Genomic DNA, 18,965 nt, shown 5'->3' on the forward strand with positions numbered 1-18,965 from the left:
ATACATTCGCACAAAACGACAAACACTAAAGAGGAAAATAATAACTAAACAAAGACAAATAACACGAAAAAGATTTTCAAAAAACCGAAACGCATTTTCAGAATCAGAAACCAACAGTTTAGACGAACTTTACAAACTAAAAGAATCAATAGATAAAAATTACCCACTTCACGATCAATTATATTTTTCTGACTCAGAAACAACTTCAAATTCATCACAAAGAGGAAAAAGAAGAATAAAAAAGCAGTACAAACACAAACCAGTACATCTATACAATTGGAATCAACCAATTCGACACATTAATAATTACATATTAACAGTCATCGAACGAAAAAATGAGCTCAACGCACACTCCAGGTGACGAAACTCCAGATGATGATGAAATCTTTCCTTTTATAGTAGACGCAGATACTGATAGAGGACAACACATATTTTGTCAAAATTTACTCGTAAATTTATTTGAACCCGGAATCAGTCCATGTAAAACAGAGTTCCCCGATGTAAAAATCAAAAGACAAATCATAGATCACTATCTAAAAGATATATGCAACATAACACAACAGTATGGAATCTACTCCATAGAATTCACTTCCCCAAACCATAATAATAGAACATATACTATACAAACAGACGATCTTGATTTAGAATTTTCAAAAGTTTTTTCAGAATATATAAAAAGCATCCAATATCATAACTCACAAAGAGCAAACTCCATATTCACCAATGAAGTTTTCGCAATAATATATAGTTATATTTCGATATTAGAAAACGAAATCCCACTAACAAATGTCTCACCGACAGAAACATCTAAACATTTGAAAGTACGACATGAAATTACACTACTCTCTAGTTATTTAAACATCATTAAAGAAAATTTCACGAAAGACGACGTTTCACAACATACCAAACACGATCTACAAAAAATTTTGGCATGGTTCATAATAGATTATTTCACACACAATATTGATTTAATTGCACAAGCAAGAAAAAATTTTAGACCCCAAAATTCGAACGATGATACCGCTATCACAGAACAATCAGATTATGTTTGGGACCCCGAATGGTCTCATCCCGCATTTATAAGCTTTCCACAATCAATCTCAAGTCAAGCAATAGGTACAATATCTTACATAAGAGATTACGTAAGAGTAATACCATTAACAATTGATGCAACACCATTAAACTATAATACATTTTTACCCGATACACAAAATAATAGTTTAAACTCTACAGTTATACACAATGAAAACCTTAATGGAACTAGGAATCTTACTCAACAAGATATCCAGACACCATCACACTTCATAAATGAAGAAATTGTACACACAACAACTACACAACAAAGTATTTCACCAATACGCCCAAATTTAACAACACCAAGAAATACAAACCCTTCACAAACACAGGTAACCTTACAATCAACCGTTAAACCTTCGGTTGCCCCTAAATACTCACATATGGATTACCAAACATACAGACCCATGACAATACCATCAAAAACACGCAAAACATTCACTAGAAACAACTTTGCAGACCATAATTACAATTATACACATCCGTCAAAAACAAATTATCAACCACAAAGGAATTTTAATCAATATACAAAATCTCGAAATTGGGATAACCCAATGACCCAACCTAATTCAATAAATTTCCAAACAAATCCTCCACAGGATCGCAGTGAAAATTACCCATTTTTTCAACAAAATAAAAATAAAAAACAAACATCTTATCAAATGGATTATTTATCCTCAGATGACGATTTCTTACAACCAGATATATTTGCACCAAATACTCAAGAATATCGTAGACAAGGAATACAGAGAACACGTACAAATCATAGAAATTTTTCTCCACAACCAATAGATGCACAACATCAACAACCAATTCAACAACAAAATCTAATTAATACACAATCTTTTCAACCAATTCAACAACAAAATCCAATGACTGCACACTCGTATCAAGCATCACAAATGCAAAATGAAATACCACTCCCATATTATCTCCAACAACATGAAATAACAAGAAACCAACTTTCAAATTTTTCTCAAATGCCAAATGCAGCAGAATCATTACAAATGACAATGAATCCATACCTTATGGGTGGATCATCTATAACATCAAATAAACCTTTAATGGTCTTCACAGGAACAGACCCTGAATACTCTGTAGAAGATTATTTAAATGCAGTAACAGCAAATTTGATTTTAAATATAGGACCTGAACCAATTAATACGCCACTACATCAAAACTGGATACATCGACGCACAGCGTTGATACAAACAACCTTAGATGGCGCAGCCCAAAAATGGTTTTCAGTACTACCTCTAGAAATAAAATCAAACTGGAAAAGATTTACACAAGAATTTTCAAAAATGTTTGACTCCGAAAGAAACAAACAACAACAAAGAGTTTTATGTAATGAAATTCGCAGATTACCAAACGAAACCATCAAGCAAATAGCAGTACGAATCGAAACACTAGTTCGAAAAGCATACTCACTAAATACACATGACTATAAAAACACAAAGATGACAGAAATCTTAATGATGACCTTAACACCACAATTAAGGAAAATAGCAATAAAAAAGAGAGCATCCCATCCTTCTTCAATTCGAGAACCCGATTTAGATTTTCGAAAACTAGTAGACAAATTAGAACAAGCAGAAATCACGATGAAACTAGAAGAAACGGAAAATCTGAAATTACAATACGTTAACAAAATTGAAACGACTCCCACTAATATTAATAATATACAGGAATCAGAAACAGACCTCGTTGAAAAAATCACTGAAATACTCAATATTTACGAAAAGAACCCGAACTTTAAAGGCAAACCATCTTTCAAAAAATGGTGTAATTATTGCCGCCGATACGGACATAGTATTTCCGAATGTAGACAAAAACAGCAAGATAGTCAAAATAAACCTCAAAAATACAAAGAACCAAATAAATCATTCTATCAATATATGAAAAAAGATCAAAATCTACCAAACAAAAATGTATACAGCAACAACAGTTCAGGAAAACCACTTCCGAACAATACAAGTTATACAAGAAATCAATCCCCATATAACTCAAGTTATAGAGGAAGATCACCAGAACGAAGAAATACACAAAACTCATCACAAAATCACTACAATAGACCAAATAGTAGAAATAACTACTCCAGATCAAATTCAAATACACAACGATTTGTTTCTAGATCTAATTCCCAATCAAGAAATAACTACTATCCAAACAACCAATCACGAAATTCATCATACAATAGGAATAGAAACTACTCCTATAATAGAAATAGAAGTTATTCAAACAACCGAAACCAGAATTACCCGAACAATCGATCAAGGAATAACTCATATAATAGATCGAACTATAACAGACCAAACAATAATTACCAAAATAGATCGCGAAATAATTCACAAAATCGACACCCAAGTTATAATAATCGTTATAGAAATTATTCCCAATCACCACACCGGAATAATAATCACTATAATAACTCTAATAATCGTCATAGAAGCAGTACACCTAAACATCAAAGACAAATCAATCAAGTACAAGCTAACCCAGAAACAACATCAGACCCCCCAGGTATTGATGACACAGTAACTAATACGTTACAACTCAATCAAGTAAACTGTACATCATCAGATTCAGAAAGTGATACTGAAAACACTCTTGCTATCAATATGATAAAAGTCGAAAATGACTATGAATCTGTCATATATGAACAACCCTTTCCATCACATATATATGAAAATCAATCAGAATTTCTTCAAAATTATTACACTACACCCATAAATTCCACACCAACGACACAAGAAACAAATGAGATTAACACTACAAATCAAACCAATAAAAATACCAAAACAAAATGCTTGAATACAAACCACATTTATCAAAATATACAAAAAGAACAACCCAAAGAAAAAATTTGGACAATACCATTTCTCTTAGAAAGCCCAAGAAATAAAGAATTTCAACCACCAGACCTTGAAATAGATTTTTTAATTGATTCAGGAGCAGAATCAAACATAATAAACATCCCCACATGGAATGAAATAAAATCCTTACACCCAAAGCTAACACCTCTTGAAACCTCCAGCAAACTAGCAACAGCACAAGGATCAACATTGATAAACTACGGAAAAATCCAATTATTTCTCCTCCCTACCAGAACAATAGAGCAAAGTAAAATTCTAAACAAGCCATTTAAACAAATATTCCATATCACTGATATTAAATATAATATCATTGGAATACCATTTATTTCGAAGTATATACCAACAATTAACATCCTAAATAGTAAAATATTAATCAAAGATAAATATACAAAAACAAAAGAAACATCCCTAACATTTTTTCAAAGATTAAACAAACAACCACCATTCTTTTCAAAATTTTATCCAATATATAACCAACAAAGAAAACACCTGAAACCACTATCAGGAAACATATATAATTTTTCAATCAAACAAGTTCACCAATATGATAAAGAACAAAACAAACAAAAATTTTATATGTCAGATTTTGAATTCAAACCTATTCACAAATTTTTCAAAATCACAATCTCATCAATAAAATATTTGAAAAATTCGAATTCAGATATTATTTCCTTACATGTTTATAACAACACACCTTACCAAGTAACATTACCTTTAGGACTTTTAGGATATTGTGAAACCAACGCTACAATATCACCAATACACGAAAAAGCCTATCGCGTAAATAATATACTCCAATTACTAGATATTTGCCAATCTACAATTCTTAATGAAGAATTATCTATAAATAATATAATAAGTAACGAAAACAGAAATACGGATTATTTCACAAAAACTCCATATTTCAAACCTACATTCAACATCAGTAACTACACAGAGGACCAACAAAAATTTTTAACAATGTTTAATTTCCAACATTCACAAATAACACAAGACGAATTCGAAAAGTTAGCCAAACAGCTAATTAAATATTCATCAGTCTATGCAACATCAAAATTCGATGTTGGCAAAATCAGTTCATCACTACATCTCCCATTAAAACCAGACGCAGTTTTCAAAAAACAGAGAGCAAGTAAAGTACCAATTCACTTACATGATAAAGTAAACAGATTACTCGATATTTTAGAACAGTACAATATTATATCACCAGTTAATAAAGAAGAACAACCAAAAGGCAACACATTCATCAACCCCGTTATCATTCTAGCTAAAGGAGAATCATTAAAAATCGTTCTCGATGCTAGATACCTCAATTCACTCATAGATGAATCAAAATGTAATTGGCCCATTGAACCAATACAAGTTATTTTAACAAAAATAAACGGCAAATACTTTACAACCGCCGATATGAATAGTTCATACAATCAAATGCCACTAGATGAACAATCACGACGTTTAACACAATTTGTTATCGGAAACCAACAATATGAATTTAACCGCTTATTCTATGGAATATCAATAGGACCAGCAGCATTTTCAGCTTTTATGAGCAAAATTTTTAGACCACTAATACTCAAGAAAAACGCAATCACCTATCTAGACGATGTTTTTATGCAATCACAAACAAAAGACGAAATGTTCAATGTTTTAGAAAAATATCACCAAATACTTCAGAACGAAAATCTGAAGGCCGCCCCCGATAAATCACACTTCTTTCTGACAAGAGTTAAATTCTTAGGACATAACATAGAAAGAAAAACAATCACTCCACTGAAATCACGCATTGACGCTATTCAAAAACTCCAACCACCAACAAATAAAAAGAAAATCCAAGAATTCCTTGGAATGTTAAACTTTTTAAGTAAATATGTTTATAAAATGCAATTATATCTACGACCATTTTACAACATCCTTAGACAACAAAATAATTTTGAATGGAATACAGAACATCAAGCACGATTCGAAGAAATAAAGAAACTTTTAACTGAACAAATTTCAAACACAATTCCAGATCCTGATCAACCATTTTGTGCAATGTGCGATGCTTCGAACTTTGGCATCGGCGCAGCACTATTACAATCACATAATGGTACAAATAAAATGAACCTGATATCAGCAAATTCCCGATTATTCACTCAAGCAGAGCTACGACTCTCAACTCTAATGAGAGAATGTACAGCCATAATATATACACTGACAGAATATGAATTTCTGATACTTGGATCAAAACATCCAACAGTTTTATTCACAGACCACAAACCAATCATTTTTCTTTTCACACAGAAATCTAACCCAAACCACCGAGTTTACAGATTTCAACTAATTCTAATGAAGTTTCCAAACTTACATATAGTTTGGACTGCAGGAAAAAATCTTGCATTACCAGACACCTTAAGTCGAAATACACCACCTGAATTACTTACACGAAAAACAACAGTTGAAATACCCAAAAATATAAAATTCTACCTTGCAGAAAACGAAACATCACCTCGATTAGAATGCAAATATGCAGTTAAAACTGATATTGAACAATCACAAATAAATAATTTACAACATTTTCCACTTTACTTAGATTGTCAAAATAATCATTATGAAGTTGATTTACTTGGAACATCAACCTTCAAACCAATCCCATATTCCCAATGGATAAAAAGTAACACCCAACAAAAACGAACAAAACAACACCCGCCTAAAAAAGACCATTTTCCACTAATTGAAAAAGAAGATTTAACTGATAAAATAAATTTATCAGGACCACAAACAAATGATTCAAAATACACAATAAATCAAGTTTTTGACCTTCACGACCCACTTGATACAATACCCTTATCTAAATTAGAAATCGAAAACATTTTTCTCCCCCCAACAGATACGATTACAATTTCAACACTGAAACAATATCAAAATCTTGACCCGATAATTAGACAACTGAAATCATGGCACAAATATAAAACTAAACCTATCAAAGCAGATTCAACCATTCTAGGAAACAAAACACTCCTCCGATACTTTCGCAAATTTAACAACACAACAATTAACGAAAACACAGACCTTTTAGAGTATAACATGAATGAATCTACAGTTCCATGTCTCCCTATAAGTATGATTCTTATAGCTTTTAATATTTCACATACACAAAATATTAAAGGACACTCTGGATCAGAAAAAACATATTCAAATTTTATACAAAATTTTTACTTCCCAAATGCACCAATTTGGATAAAAGTACTATGCAATGATTGTATAGTATGTCAACTAAATAAACCTTACCCGAATCAAAAACAAATAGCACAAAAACAAGATTTTAAAGGACAAAGTTTGTACTTTAATCACCGTATCTCATTTGATACTAAGGGACCAATTTCACCCTCATCAGAAGGAAACTCCTACATTATGGTAATTGTTGACGCATTTACACATTATGTAGCACTTAACCCAGTACCACATTGTAACGCTTATTACGCTTACACAACACTCTATGAACACTGGATAGCAAAATTCGGACTACCAGAAATTTTAGTTACAGACAACGGTACAGAATTCATAAATAATGAAATTATAACACTATGTCATTTATACAACATTAAACACAAACCACGTACATCTCATGCACCTTGGACAAACGGCTTAGTCGAAGGTATGAACCGTTCACTACAAGAATATCTTAGATGTATCATCAACGGAAATGATACAAAATATACCGAATGGTCAGCAGATGTAAAATTATTTCCCTTAGCATATAATTCACAAATTACGACAACTTTAGGAATGTCACCATACGAAATGGTTTTTAACCAAAAGCCACGCAAACCAATAATGTTTACAGCAAATTCTCATAAAAACGCACAAGGTTATTGTCAACCAAATAAAGACTCAATTTGTTATAACCTACCTTTACATACACACGATGAAGATCATTTTCATCACCCACAAATTCTTAAATTAGCCTCCGGTACACACACCGAATGGATTTTAAATAGAGATAAGAAACACAATGAAATTTATCAAAAAATAACGAAAAAGTTATTACAAAGACAAACCATAAATGAACAAATCAATTCACGTTTTACACCAGCCTCCGATTTAAAAATTGGAACATTTGTTTTAATACCTAATTTTAATACTCAAAAAGGAATTTCTAAAAAATTACAACCCCTTCGAAAAGGACCATACCAAATAATTGCAAAACCCACTGATGTCACATATAAAATTACCGACTCAAACAAAAAAGAAATCGTTCAACATCGAAACAACCTATTACCTTATTACCCAAAAGAATACGCACTCCGCGAATTAACTCAATTATATTCTTTCACAGGATTAAAAATCATTCAAAATGAACCACATCTGAAAAACACAGAACAAAATGATAACCCCACCGAAAATCAAAACACAAAACCAATCGCCACCAAAAACATTGCACAAAACCATAAAGAATCCCCAAAACAAAGAAAAAATAGAAAAATGACCGAACAAATAATACCCCAAGAACAAATCGACAAATCAGAAAATAGAAAAACAACAAGACTCCGAAATCAACCACGTAAAAACTATAAAATATTCATCCCCCAATCTAAAATTTTAAAGAAAGTAGAATTTCAAAAGTAATTTTAACATTTGCTTCACAATCTTGAAACCTCCGAAACATTTTTCATTTACATTTTTCAAAATAACATGCTGACAAGTACGTAATAATTCTAGTTCAAAATAGACCAATAGGATTCATCCAATCCGCCACTTTCTCTAACTCAAACTAAGATCAATTAGACGAATAATCTAGAACTCCAGGCACATCTCTAACTATAACTTTACAACCTCCAGGTCAAAAATAAGCAAACCACTCCAACTTGACAACTAAAATAAATATCACCATAATACCGTACCCCTCCCTTATCTAATAACCCAAAGATCAACAATATTTCCCCAACTCAGACCACGAATACCCCCAAAACAAATTTGATAACTTAGCCTAAAGTAACAAAATGAAGATTTTAATTAGCCTAAATTATAAAAATCTCACCATACCCCGGATCATTTGACAAACAAAAATAAAGAAAAAGACGACCTCCCAGTCACCATAAAAATTGCCCCCAACAATTTTTTACAAAACTCAACCCACTTGTCAAAAAACTAATAAATAATTCGACCACACTAGAAAATCGCCTCAAACAGCAAAAAATATTCGACCAAGAGATCATTTCTTAAATGCTCTTCTCTCAAACAGTTGCTCAAATACTTATAAATTTTAAACATTTTTTTTCAATACTTGAAGCCTTTATAATATTTCTTTTTGATATACTTGAATATTTTCTAATAATCCTAATCATTTTTTGTAACATTTTTTTAATTTTCTACACAATACTCGAACTATTCCTCCAACTTTCCAAAACCCTTGAATATATCCACAGGTACGATTTTAACAACTTGTCTAAATGATACGAACAATTTTCAGTAGAACTGATATTTTTTTATTGTTTGTAATTTTCATAACATTTTTATCATCCCTCATTTTGACAATATGTAAATGTATAAAGAAAGCAATCATCACATTTGCCCTAGCAACAATTTTTCTAATTATTTTTTTGGAAGAATATTATAATAAACATAAACCTTCCCACTAAAGTAACAATTCAAAAATCCATCAAAAATTGCTACCCAACAGTCACGAAATCAGTCTTCACCGACATCATCCCAAGATAATCCAACACCACCTTCAACTACTCAAAATCCCCAAACATCTACACGAATTTCTTTTCAAGACAATCCATACACTTTTGAAGAACGGCACGCTCGTTTATCAGAACCACTAGAACCAGTTCAACGACAAGCACCTCTAAGCGAACCAACATATAACCTTTACCCAACACTACCACAAGAACTAAGTAGAATACGAAACCTTAGTCAAAACCAAAACACAACAGAAATAAATAGACAAATTATACATCCTCGACGAAATAGAAATTTTCAAACTCCCCGAGTTCATTTTGATATACCTCAATCCCCATCACAAACCACTCCAGAAAACACCACTGGTATCACACCAGAAACTCCTACACTTTTTTCACAACGTAGCACCTCAAGCTTACCATCAGATTACTTAGGTTCAACACCAACATCTGAACAAATACGTGAAAATCCCTTTAACCCCACAAACCAAACATCACGACTGCCATATTGGACTACACATTCATTCACACAAGGTGAACCAAATTTAGTCAATGACCCCATAGATATTTCTACGGATACAACAACATCCTCATCACTACCAGAAACATTATCACTACCATCAACACCATCAATAAGCCAATTTTCACCACTACCCTTTAACTTAAATTTTCCAAATAATCTCGACGCCAGATATCGAGAACAATCATCAATAAATATTCCTTTAAGATTAGATTGGAATACATTTACAGCACCTCCACCATTATTTGGACAACATCAAGAAAGTAACCACCTTCATAACTGGGCACTTAATAGATTACAATATCGCCAAGATATTCACAACGATATCCGTGATCACAATATTCAAATACTCCAACAAAACAGTTTACAATTAAAGTTTGAAATCACAGTTAAATTAAACAATATTACACAACATCCCTACCCATTAAATCCACCTAACATAACAGCTCAATCACTACCACCACCGTTTATAACTACTGAAGTAATATATAAATACGACAGATACACCAAAAACACAATTGGTTACATTACATTTTATAACCCATACTCAGGATTATCATACACATGTATATTCTAAAATTATTAATTTTTCTCCAACTCCTTTTTCTAGTAACCTCAAATCAAAACATAAACCCTTCCCCTCGTACAGGACCACAAGATTTATTAGTAACACATTACGATTGCGAAGAAAATGAACAAAAAACACTACACAAATATGCAATAAATCAAGTATCACAATGTGAAACAGAACCACAAGCTATAGAAACCACAAATGTAATAGCAACACTCTATTCAAAAGCCCGAGCAACAACAGTTACAGGTTATAAATTCACAGCGACATTTTCCGAAAAGAAAGTACATTGTTCACAAGTCTCCAACGGCAACAAAAACCGACTTGACCATGAATCATTCTATCAAAGTAATATAGAACGTCTTTTACATCTCAATCCCGACGATTGTAAAAATGAATTACTTAGACTAAACATCACACAAAATAAAAATTCCCAAAGAAAATTAGTTAATTTTCAAGTTTTTTCAGACTCTGTACACCAATCTCAACTTGAAAGACACCAAGGACATATAAAACTAGACGAAAAGTACCCGTATAACGGCGCACACGGACGATTAACCTATGACCTACATGATAAACATTGGATACCACACATTGGTATAAATAACCCATCAAACTGCAAAGCAGACACGAAAAATAAAGGATACCAAGAAATAATGTTTTTCGATTGGAAAATACAACTCGAAAAAATACAACTCACACGAGATTTATCTGATAATACAATGATCTATCAAGGAATCCGACTACCTTGTAAAAATGATCAAGGATATTGCGACCCTACAACAAGAACACAAGCAACAATTGTTTGGTTCCCCGAAGATACATGTACAACATTTCAAGTAGCAAAAATACACGCTCGTATGATAAAATTTCACGAAAAATATTTTATACAATCAATTCCATATGAACAAGTCCATCCATCACGCAAACTAAGTTCCGATTTTAGAAACATAGACAATATAGAAAATAAATTGACACGTTTTCAAATATATCAAGAAACAGAACTTGCATGTAAATACAGGAATCCACTTCACAGAACACAATACTCTGAAATATTAGTTGAATACGAAAAAGGATTCGACATGACCACTGGAAAAGTAAAAATCGACCCATATGCCACAGGTCATCCTCTAAACGAAGGAACATCCTATATACCAGTTAATTTTGAAAAAAGCAACGGACAACCTGGTGGACATCTAAAACCTTATGACACCAGAAGCACACGCTTACAAGAATTATCACTAATGAATACTACATATTTCGGTAATATCCACTATGATATTCATTTAGATATGAAACTAGATTATACAATTAGCCGAATTTTTCAAGAAATGTCACTCTCCGAATTAGAAACACTACACCAATTATGCGAATTAGAACGAACACAAATATTACAATCACTTGCACTAGCAGTATTAAAAATACCCTACGCAGGATACTTATTATCAGGAAATAGATCAAATTTTTTAGACTATGAAGGAAACATCTTATGGTTTTATACTTGTACCAAAAAAGTATCACCACTATACGTTTTTGAAGATAAACGATGTTATAAAAGAATCCCTATCTTTTATAAGAATAAAGTACATTTCGTGGATACACTTTCACGAAGAACCTATTTCTGGGATACCGCAGTCCCATGTGGATCAGAAAATAGCCACAATGTAGTACAACTAAACCCTGATGAAAATAAATATTATCTTCTCACTCCATATCCCACATTAATGCAATCACTCAAAAAATTTTCACCAGAAAGCATTCGCGCTATTGCTCGAAACCCAAATATAGATTTACAATCAATAGGAATCTATTCAAAATCAGATATTCAACATCACATTAGAACACAACAATTCCAAGAATTATTAACACAAATGGACACTATACAAAGACAATCAATAGACCAAAACTTACGCAAACTTGCAGAAACCGCAGGATTTGCCGATATCTACACGCAAGACTATAGCGGATATTTTAAAGACATTAAAGATTATATATATCTAAACGGCGAAAAATACCGTCCCCAAGATATATCACCAATTAACATTTTTAGCTTTGTTACACTCAAAAATGAGATCCTAGATTTTCTAGGATGGCCCTACTACATCTTAGAAAAATTGACTATTTTATACGCAATGTTTAACTTTATTGGATTTCTTTTCTCACTCTTAAAAGGAATCTACAACACATGTGCTATACACACACAAGTAAACAGACAAGCAAGCGTAGCACGCATACTCTTTGCAGGATTTTTTGGAATCTTTTCTACATCTATAAACAAAATTCTTTTAGACGCACAAATAAAAGAATATAACACAAAAATAACAACACGACAAAATACATACGACGAAGAACATAACAATGTCGACACACAGCCAACGGCACCACAATTACCACCCCTACCAAATAACCATCCACTATCCCTAGTCCCACGAAATTTTCGAAATTTAGCAATCACACATAATCCAAATTTTCGACTCAATACATCACAAAGTCCCGTCCAACATATAATGACACACCAGTCACAAGATGATAATACTTATGAACAAATTATTGAACAACCCCATACCACCGCTTTTCAGTCTCAAAATAATCATTTTTTTAGCCCACGATGAGCCGCCAACTTGGATCACTACACCGATCAAATTCCCATCCAACCAACCTTACCTCTCCAATCCCAATCATACCACTTTTTGCTTTTCCGCCACCCGATTTTCCATCTAGCAATGTAACATCAGGCATGAATTCCGACACTAACTCACATATTTCAGTTTTATACTCCATCTCACAGCTAAATAACCCGAATATTGAAACCCCCGATGAATTTGCCGACTCAGAACCATCCCCATCCAATAATTTTCATAACCCTTCTAATTTTTCTCAACCTCCTTTTCAACCCATATTGTCCAATAACCCTGACCCAATCACTCCGACACCCTCTTATGCTTCCCAAGTTACCCCAACCTACTCCTCATACCATTCTGACCAATCATCTCATTCTCCAGACACCCCCCGAATCTCCCCAGAGCTAGATAATTTTATTACCCTCCAACAGCAACCCTACCACCTTAACATCCCGACCATAAACCAAATCTCCTCCACTACAAATTCATCCAATCCCCCTACACCCTCTTCAAATTATACTGAATCATTAACACCATCATCCACATCCACTATATCTTCACTAAACACTAATAGAGCTTACCGCACTTTTAAAAGAAAATTCCCCAACCATCCTTTCCCAGCAAAACCAGGAACAGCCCGTGAATACATCAACCACCCCCAGCATACTAACACTAAAGAATTTTTAGCTATCACCTTACCCTCGTTTCCACAATACACTTTAAACACCCCTCACGACGCTAACGAAACACGCAACTTTGTAGATGAATACGTTTTAATGCCCACTCTCTCTTGGACCTCATACTATCATTTCACTAACCCTCTTTGCTTACCTTTATCCAGCACTTCCATCGATATAGAACGAAACAAGGACATGCTATATCAACTCACTACACCACTAACCGCTAGACAATTTACTTACGTTGGATATAAAAAATCACTAAAAATACACACTGCACCTAGAGCTAATGAATATACACTAGAATATTACGATCACAACATCATTAGAGCTAACCAAGATCAATTCTTAGACGACGATCGCTTCGCTAATCCACAAATCACCGAGAAATTTTTCATCAAGACACCATATGTATTTACACTAAATATCTTCGACCGAAAGTTTGATCACATTATTTCAGAAGCACTAACAAACACACAAGCATACGAAAGTTTTAAAGAACGCTTCCAAATCTTTTCACTAACCTTTCACTTCCTTGCACCACACGAAAGAGATTTACACTGCTCACACGATATTATGTTGCGCACTAAACAAACACATACATACAGTTACTATCGTTTCATCCAAAATCACTTTGACCTCCACACACCCTCTAGACAATCACACCATCGTTTCCAATTCATCAATTCAAAATACACTTCACCGTATTTCCTAAATTTCACATATTGTATTAAAGACACTAACCTCCATGGTATTCTTCGTAATTATGACCCCATAACCCAAATGTACATTTTCTGCCCCATCACCAAGACCTTCAACGCCGAAGAATCCCGACCCTTCCTTATCCCGCACGAGTTCCTACAACCTATAGAAATTCCAATTTTAGAATTCATCCACAACACTAAATTTAACCACAAATTATATAACTTAATCCAAAACACACCTTATGAGTTTGCAGTAGGCACTGAAGAACTAACCACTATTAAGGCACTTCAATTGCTTTGGCCACTGCTTCAGACTAAAAATATCATCCGCATTCTAGCTAAACTACTCACAACTTCAGAACTAATTCACGACATCTTCCCCCACGGTTTTTTCCCCGACGACTAACAGGTAAGTATGAATTAAATGAATATTACTAACTAATTAAAATATTAAAAAACTCACCATTCTTTATTCATGTTTTCTTTAGATTTTTAGCCTTCATCCTCGATCATCTGAAAAATTCACAAAAGAAAAATAAAAAATAGCAAACTTCTTCAAAACTGTTTAAGACCCTATTAAACTTTTGCACCAACAATTAAATAAATATAATACCAATGCAGTAAATTAATTTATAAAATTTTCCCCAAAGCAGTAAATCTAATTATGATGAAAATTTGTATCTTAAAATTCCCCCATAACTAGCAGTAAATTTCCAAATTCTATGCAGTAAATTAATAAAATGCAATTGCAGTACTAACCTTTTGATATTTTCATTCATTCGCACAGAAATTCTATCCACACTCGCACAGCTCGCCCACGAAGAATTGTTTAAAATAATGAATTTCAGTTTCAAGTTTTCACACTCAACAACTCTAACATATAATAACATGTTTCAAACTTTCCTTTAACCCGGTTGGAAAGGAATCATATACTAAACAAAACTAACCAACGCAGCTCACTAAATACCACAAATCATAGAATAACAGCATGACTTAGAAAAGGAAACCAACGGTACCCAAACCGGATTAACCCAGTTTAAAACTGGATAATTTATTCTTTTGAAGACTATTACAAAGTCTTAGAAAGAAATAATAAAACACAAAAAAGTCGAAAGACAAACCCATACCACAAACAATTTGATTTTTGGAAAAAGGACATAACCAACAAGACATAAGAAAAACCACAACAAACCCAACATAAAACGTTGTCACATAACAGGACCCCTCACAAAAACCGCATGAAATCATACTCCCACTCCTGGCCTAACCCACCAGGAAGGACGTCCTGAGCATGCTCTATAGCCGGCCTAACCCACCGCGCTACATCCACGCTTTGTGACCACACCACTATTTTTAATAAGAGCTACTCAAGTGTGAGTAACTCTTCAAAATAACCGAACTAAAACAAAAAGCTTTTGTGAAAACAACTAACTAAAATCATTATTAAAAAATATTAAACTAATAAAAGTTTTATAAAATGTAAAATCACATGATGCAATATATAGATCAGAATACAACACCAAGGACGAACATCAAAAGACAAGACGACCCCACTACACTCGAGAGAGAATGACCAACTACAATCGATATGCCGCTCACAATCACAACTCAAAGGATTTAGAGTACGACTTGACTTCGCAGAAAAGGACTTCATTGAACTAGACCAATGACCACCTCGATGTTCAAGTATACGTACAGATCCGAGTAACCAGGCATCCCCTCCACGCACAATCTCCACGCCATTCCCAAGCTAGATCAGACACAAAAGAAGTTCTCCCCGAAGAACAGAAAAACCTGACATAGCCAACCATTCTGAAATCAGAATTGATTTGTCGTTGTCACAAGAAGAAGCGGAAGAAAATTATGATGTTCGCCAAATACCAACGTCCATCATCCATCCTTGAATTACAGAAGAACTGTTCTAAAAAACTCTGTAAAACCCGGATGGGTGGAACCTGATCTAAACTATATTTTATGATTGGATAAATTAAATGTTTTACCAATGTAAAGTATTTAATATTAACCAATCATGATCCATCTAACTAACAACCCACTTATTTGTAAGTGCTGAAGTTACTTGTAATTTCAGCACCAGAGAGATTTGAATTTAACTTAGAAATTAGTTGGACTCTCCCGAGCACTTCAGCAGCCGCAATAAACCAGTATACCCTAGATCTATTGAGCCTAGCAGAGACTAGTTAAACAACCTGAGACTAGATAGTATAAGAGTAAGATTAGGATCGGTATTAGACTAAGAAGTTGCACGAATCTATCCGGCCGAAAATAAGATAGCGTGACGAGCAGACGGTGTACCCTATCCGAAATTACTCTATGAGTTACACTTCGGTCCTAACTCAGTTTGATACTATTTTCTATTTTATGGCAAACAGCTCTACTTGAGCAATCGTAAGTCTATTCTAAAGGCACTTTTTTCGCCAATAAAAACATGTTTTAGTGAGAGTGCAAATTTGTCAACCTTTCCTGCGAAAAAAATGGGTTTGGTTAAAATAAGTGTTTCTAATTTAAAAAACTCTCTCATAAAACTTGCCCCATAAACTAGCAGTGAAACGAGACTTTGTCTACTGAAAAGATCTGCCAACAAAAAAAGAAGCCCTACCAAGCAGTGAGTCAGCAGCCAGTCCGTCCTTCTTGGCCCTCAAAATGTCTATCCTCCTCTGTGACTCATTCATGGCCTTTCTTGTCCTCTCTAGTTGGGCCTTGAGAGCAGTCAACTCGTCCGACTGACTCTCAATTGAATCTTCGAACTTAAGCAGCTCCGATTCCAACTGTGCAGCTCGCTTCCTGGAAGAAAAATCATTACGATAAACCAGAAAGATCAATTACTGACTAATAAAGGAGCAGTGTTGATATTTCACACAGTTTTTCATAGCACAAACGTTGCTTTTAGAAAAGGTAGAACTCAAGTTTTTTTTTGGAAATTGAGACGTGAAAAAAAATTAAAACAGAAAAGCAGTAGTTTTAGCTTACAGTTCAAACTTCTCGGGCGACGAAGGGGGATTTAAAATTTAAATCCACCTTTTTTTTGTCAGATTTAAGACCATTTATCCACGGGGGAAAGGACCAACACAAGAGCTGTACAGCTCATCACGGCGAACCCTTGGTTGGCAGAGAAGTTGAAATTAGAATTGGCGAACTCAATTCTTCAAATACTTTTTTGAACTTCGAGCTCCTTCAACTTTCAATTTTTAAAGCAAATATAATTCGCCGAAAGAAGAAAATTCAGAGAGAAAATTCAGAAGAAGAAGAAGAAAACTTCTGACTCATTTTGAAATGGTTTATGAACTGAAATTTTTGAAGTGACTCCTCCTTTGAACTGACTTTGAAGTGGCGACAGTGTCGCTGAGTGTCTTGAGTCTGTCGGCCGCCTCCTTGTTGCTCTCCAACAGCCTCTCTATGTCCCTAATGTATCTGTCCAGCTTCTCGAACTCCCCCCTGTACTCCCCCACACTCCCACTCTTCTCAATCCTCGCCGCCTTCTCCCCCAGCTCCAGAGATCTTCCTGATAATCATGATAAAGAATATAAATTGTTTTCAAGCTTCTGAAACCGTAATGATATTTACAAATACAATCATTGTAAATTGGGCTGAGATATCGCAATGATAACTTCTGGTCCATTTCGAGACATCTGTCGGCTTTAATCAACAAAAAAATTGTTTTCGAACTCACGAGTCTTCGAAACAATTATTGAATTTCCATATAGTGGGCATGCTGGAAAGATTCCCATTTTTTGTTTATTACCGAGCGCGAGGGGCAGGGTCTAATAGTGGAAATCACTAAGGAGTACGACATCTTAAACTTTTACAATTTTTGACAATTTTCTACAATAGTAATACTTTGTTATATAAAAGTTCATTTTAACAAGAGAAAAAAAATGGTTTTCTGGAGTTTTTGAACATCTAACTTTTCAAGTTGTCTAAATCGATCTTCCACTGGTCATAGCATGGGCCACAGGAGACGCAGTTAGGGAACTCCCCCTGGAACCCCTCCTGGCATTGGTCACACTTCTGACCCCGGAAGCCCTCTTTGCACTCACATTCACCTGTGAACCTGCTCAGAAAAGTAGATAACTAGTCGAACCGGTGTTCAAGGATAATAATCGATTGTATTGTCATTTTATAGTCGCAGACTCTATTAAATTCTAAAATAAGTGATTATAATATAATAAAGAATAAATGCAATTATTAGCCGTGAGTGCATAAACCAAACTATGGTTGAAAATTTGTTTAATGAGAAA

General features: G+C 33.9%; 1 protein-coding gene across 1 annotated transcript in view; it reads right to left on the reverse strand.

The window, feature by feature from the left end:
• The window catches only part of LOC134846372 (laminin subunit beta-1-like), a 47,487-nt gene that overhangs the window by 15,711 nt on the left and 12,811 nt on the right, over positions 1-18,965 (reverse strand). Inside the window, exons 17-19 of the mRNA XM_063863692.1 lie at positions 18,633-18,778; positions 18,049-18,229; positions 17,327-17,511 (exon numbers count right to left, since the gene is read on the reverse strand). Of these exons, the coding sequence (XP_063719762.1) occupies positions 17,327-17,511; positions 18,049-18,229; positions 18,633-18,778 (512 nt within the window). The remainder of the gene's footprint in view (positions 1-17,326; positions 17,512-18,048; positions 18,230-18,632; positions 18,779-18,965) is intronic.

Source organism: Symsagittifera roscoffensis, chromosome 5, assembly GCF_963678635.1.
Source record: "Symsagittifera roscoffensis chromosome 5, txSymRosc1.1, whole genome shotgun sequence".
In the NCBI taxonomy this organism is placed as follows: domain Eukaryota; kingdom Metazoa; phylum Xenacoelomorpha; order Acoela; family Convolutidae; genus Symsagittifera; species Symsagittifera roscoffensis.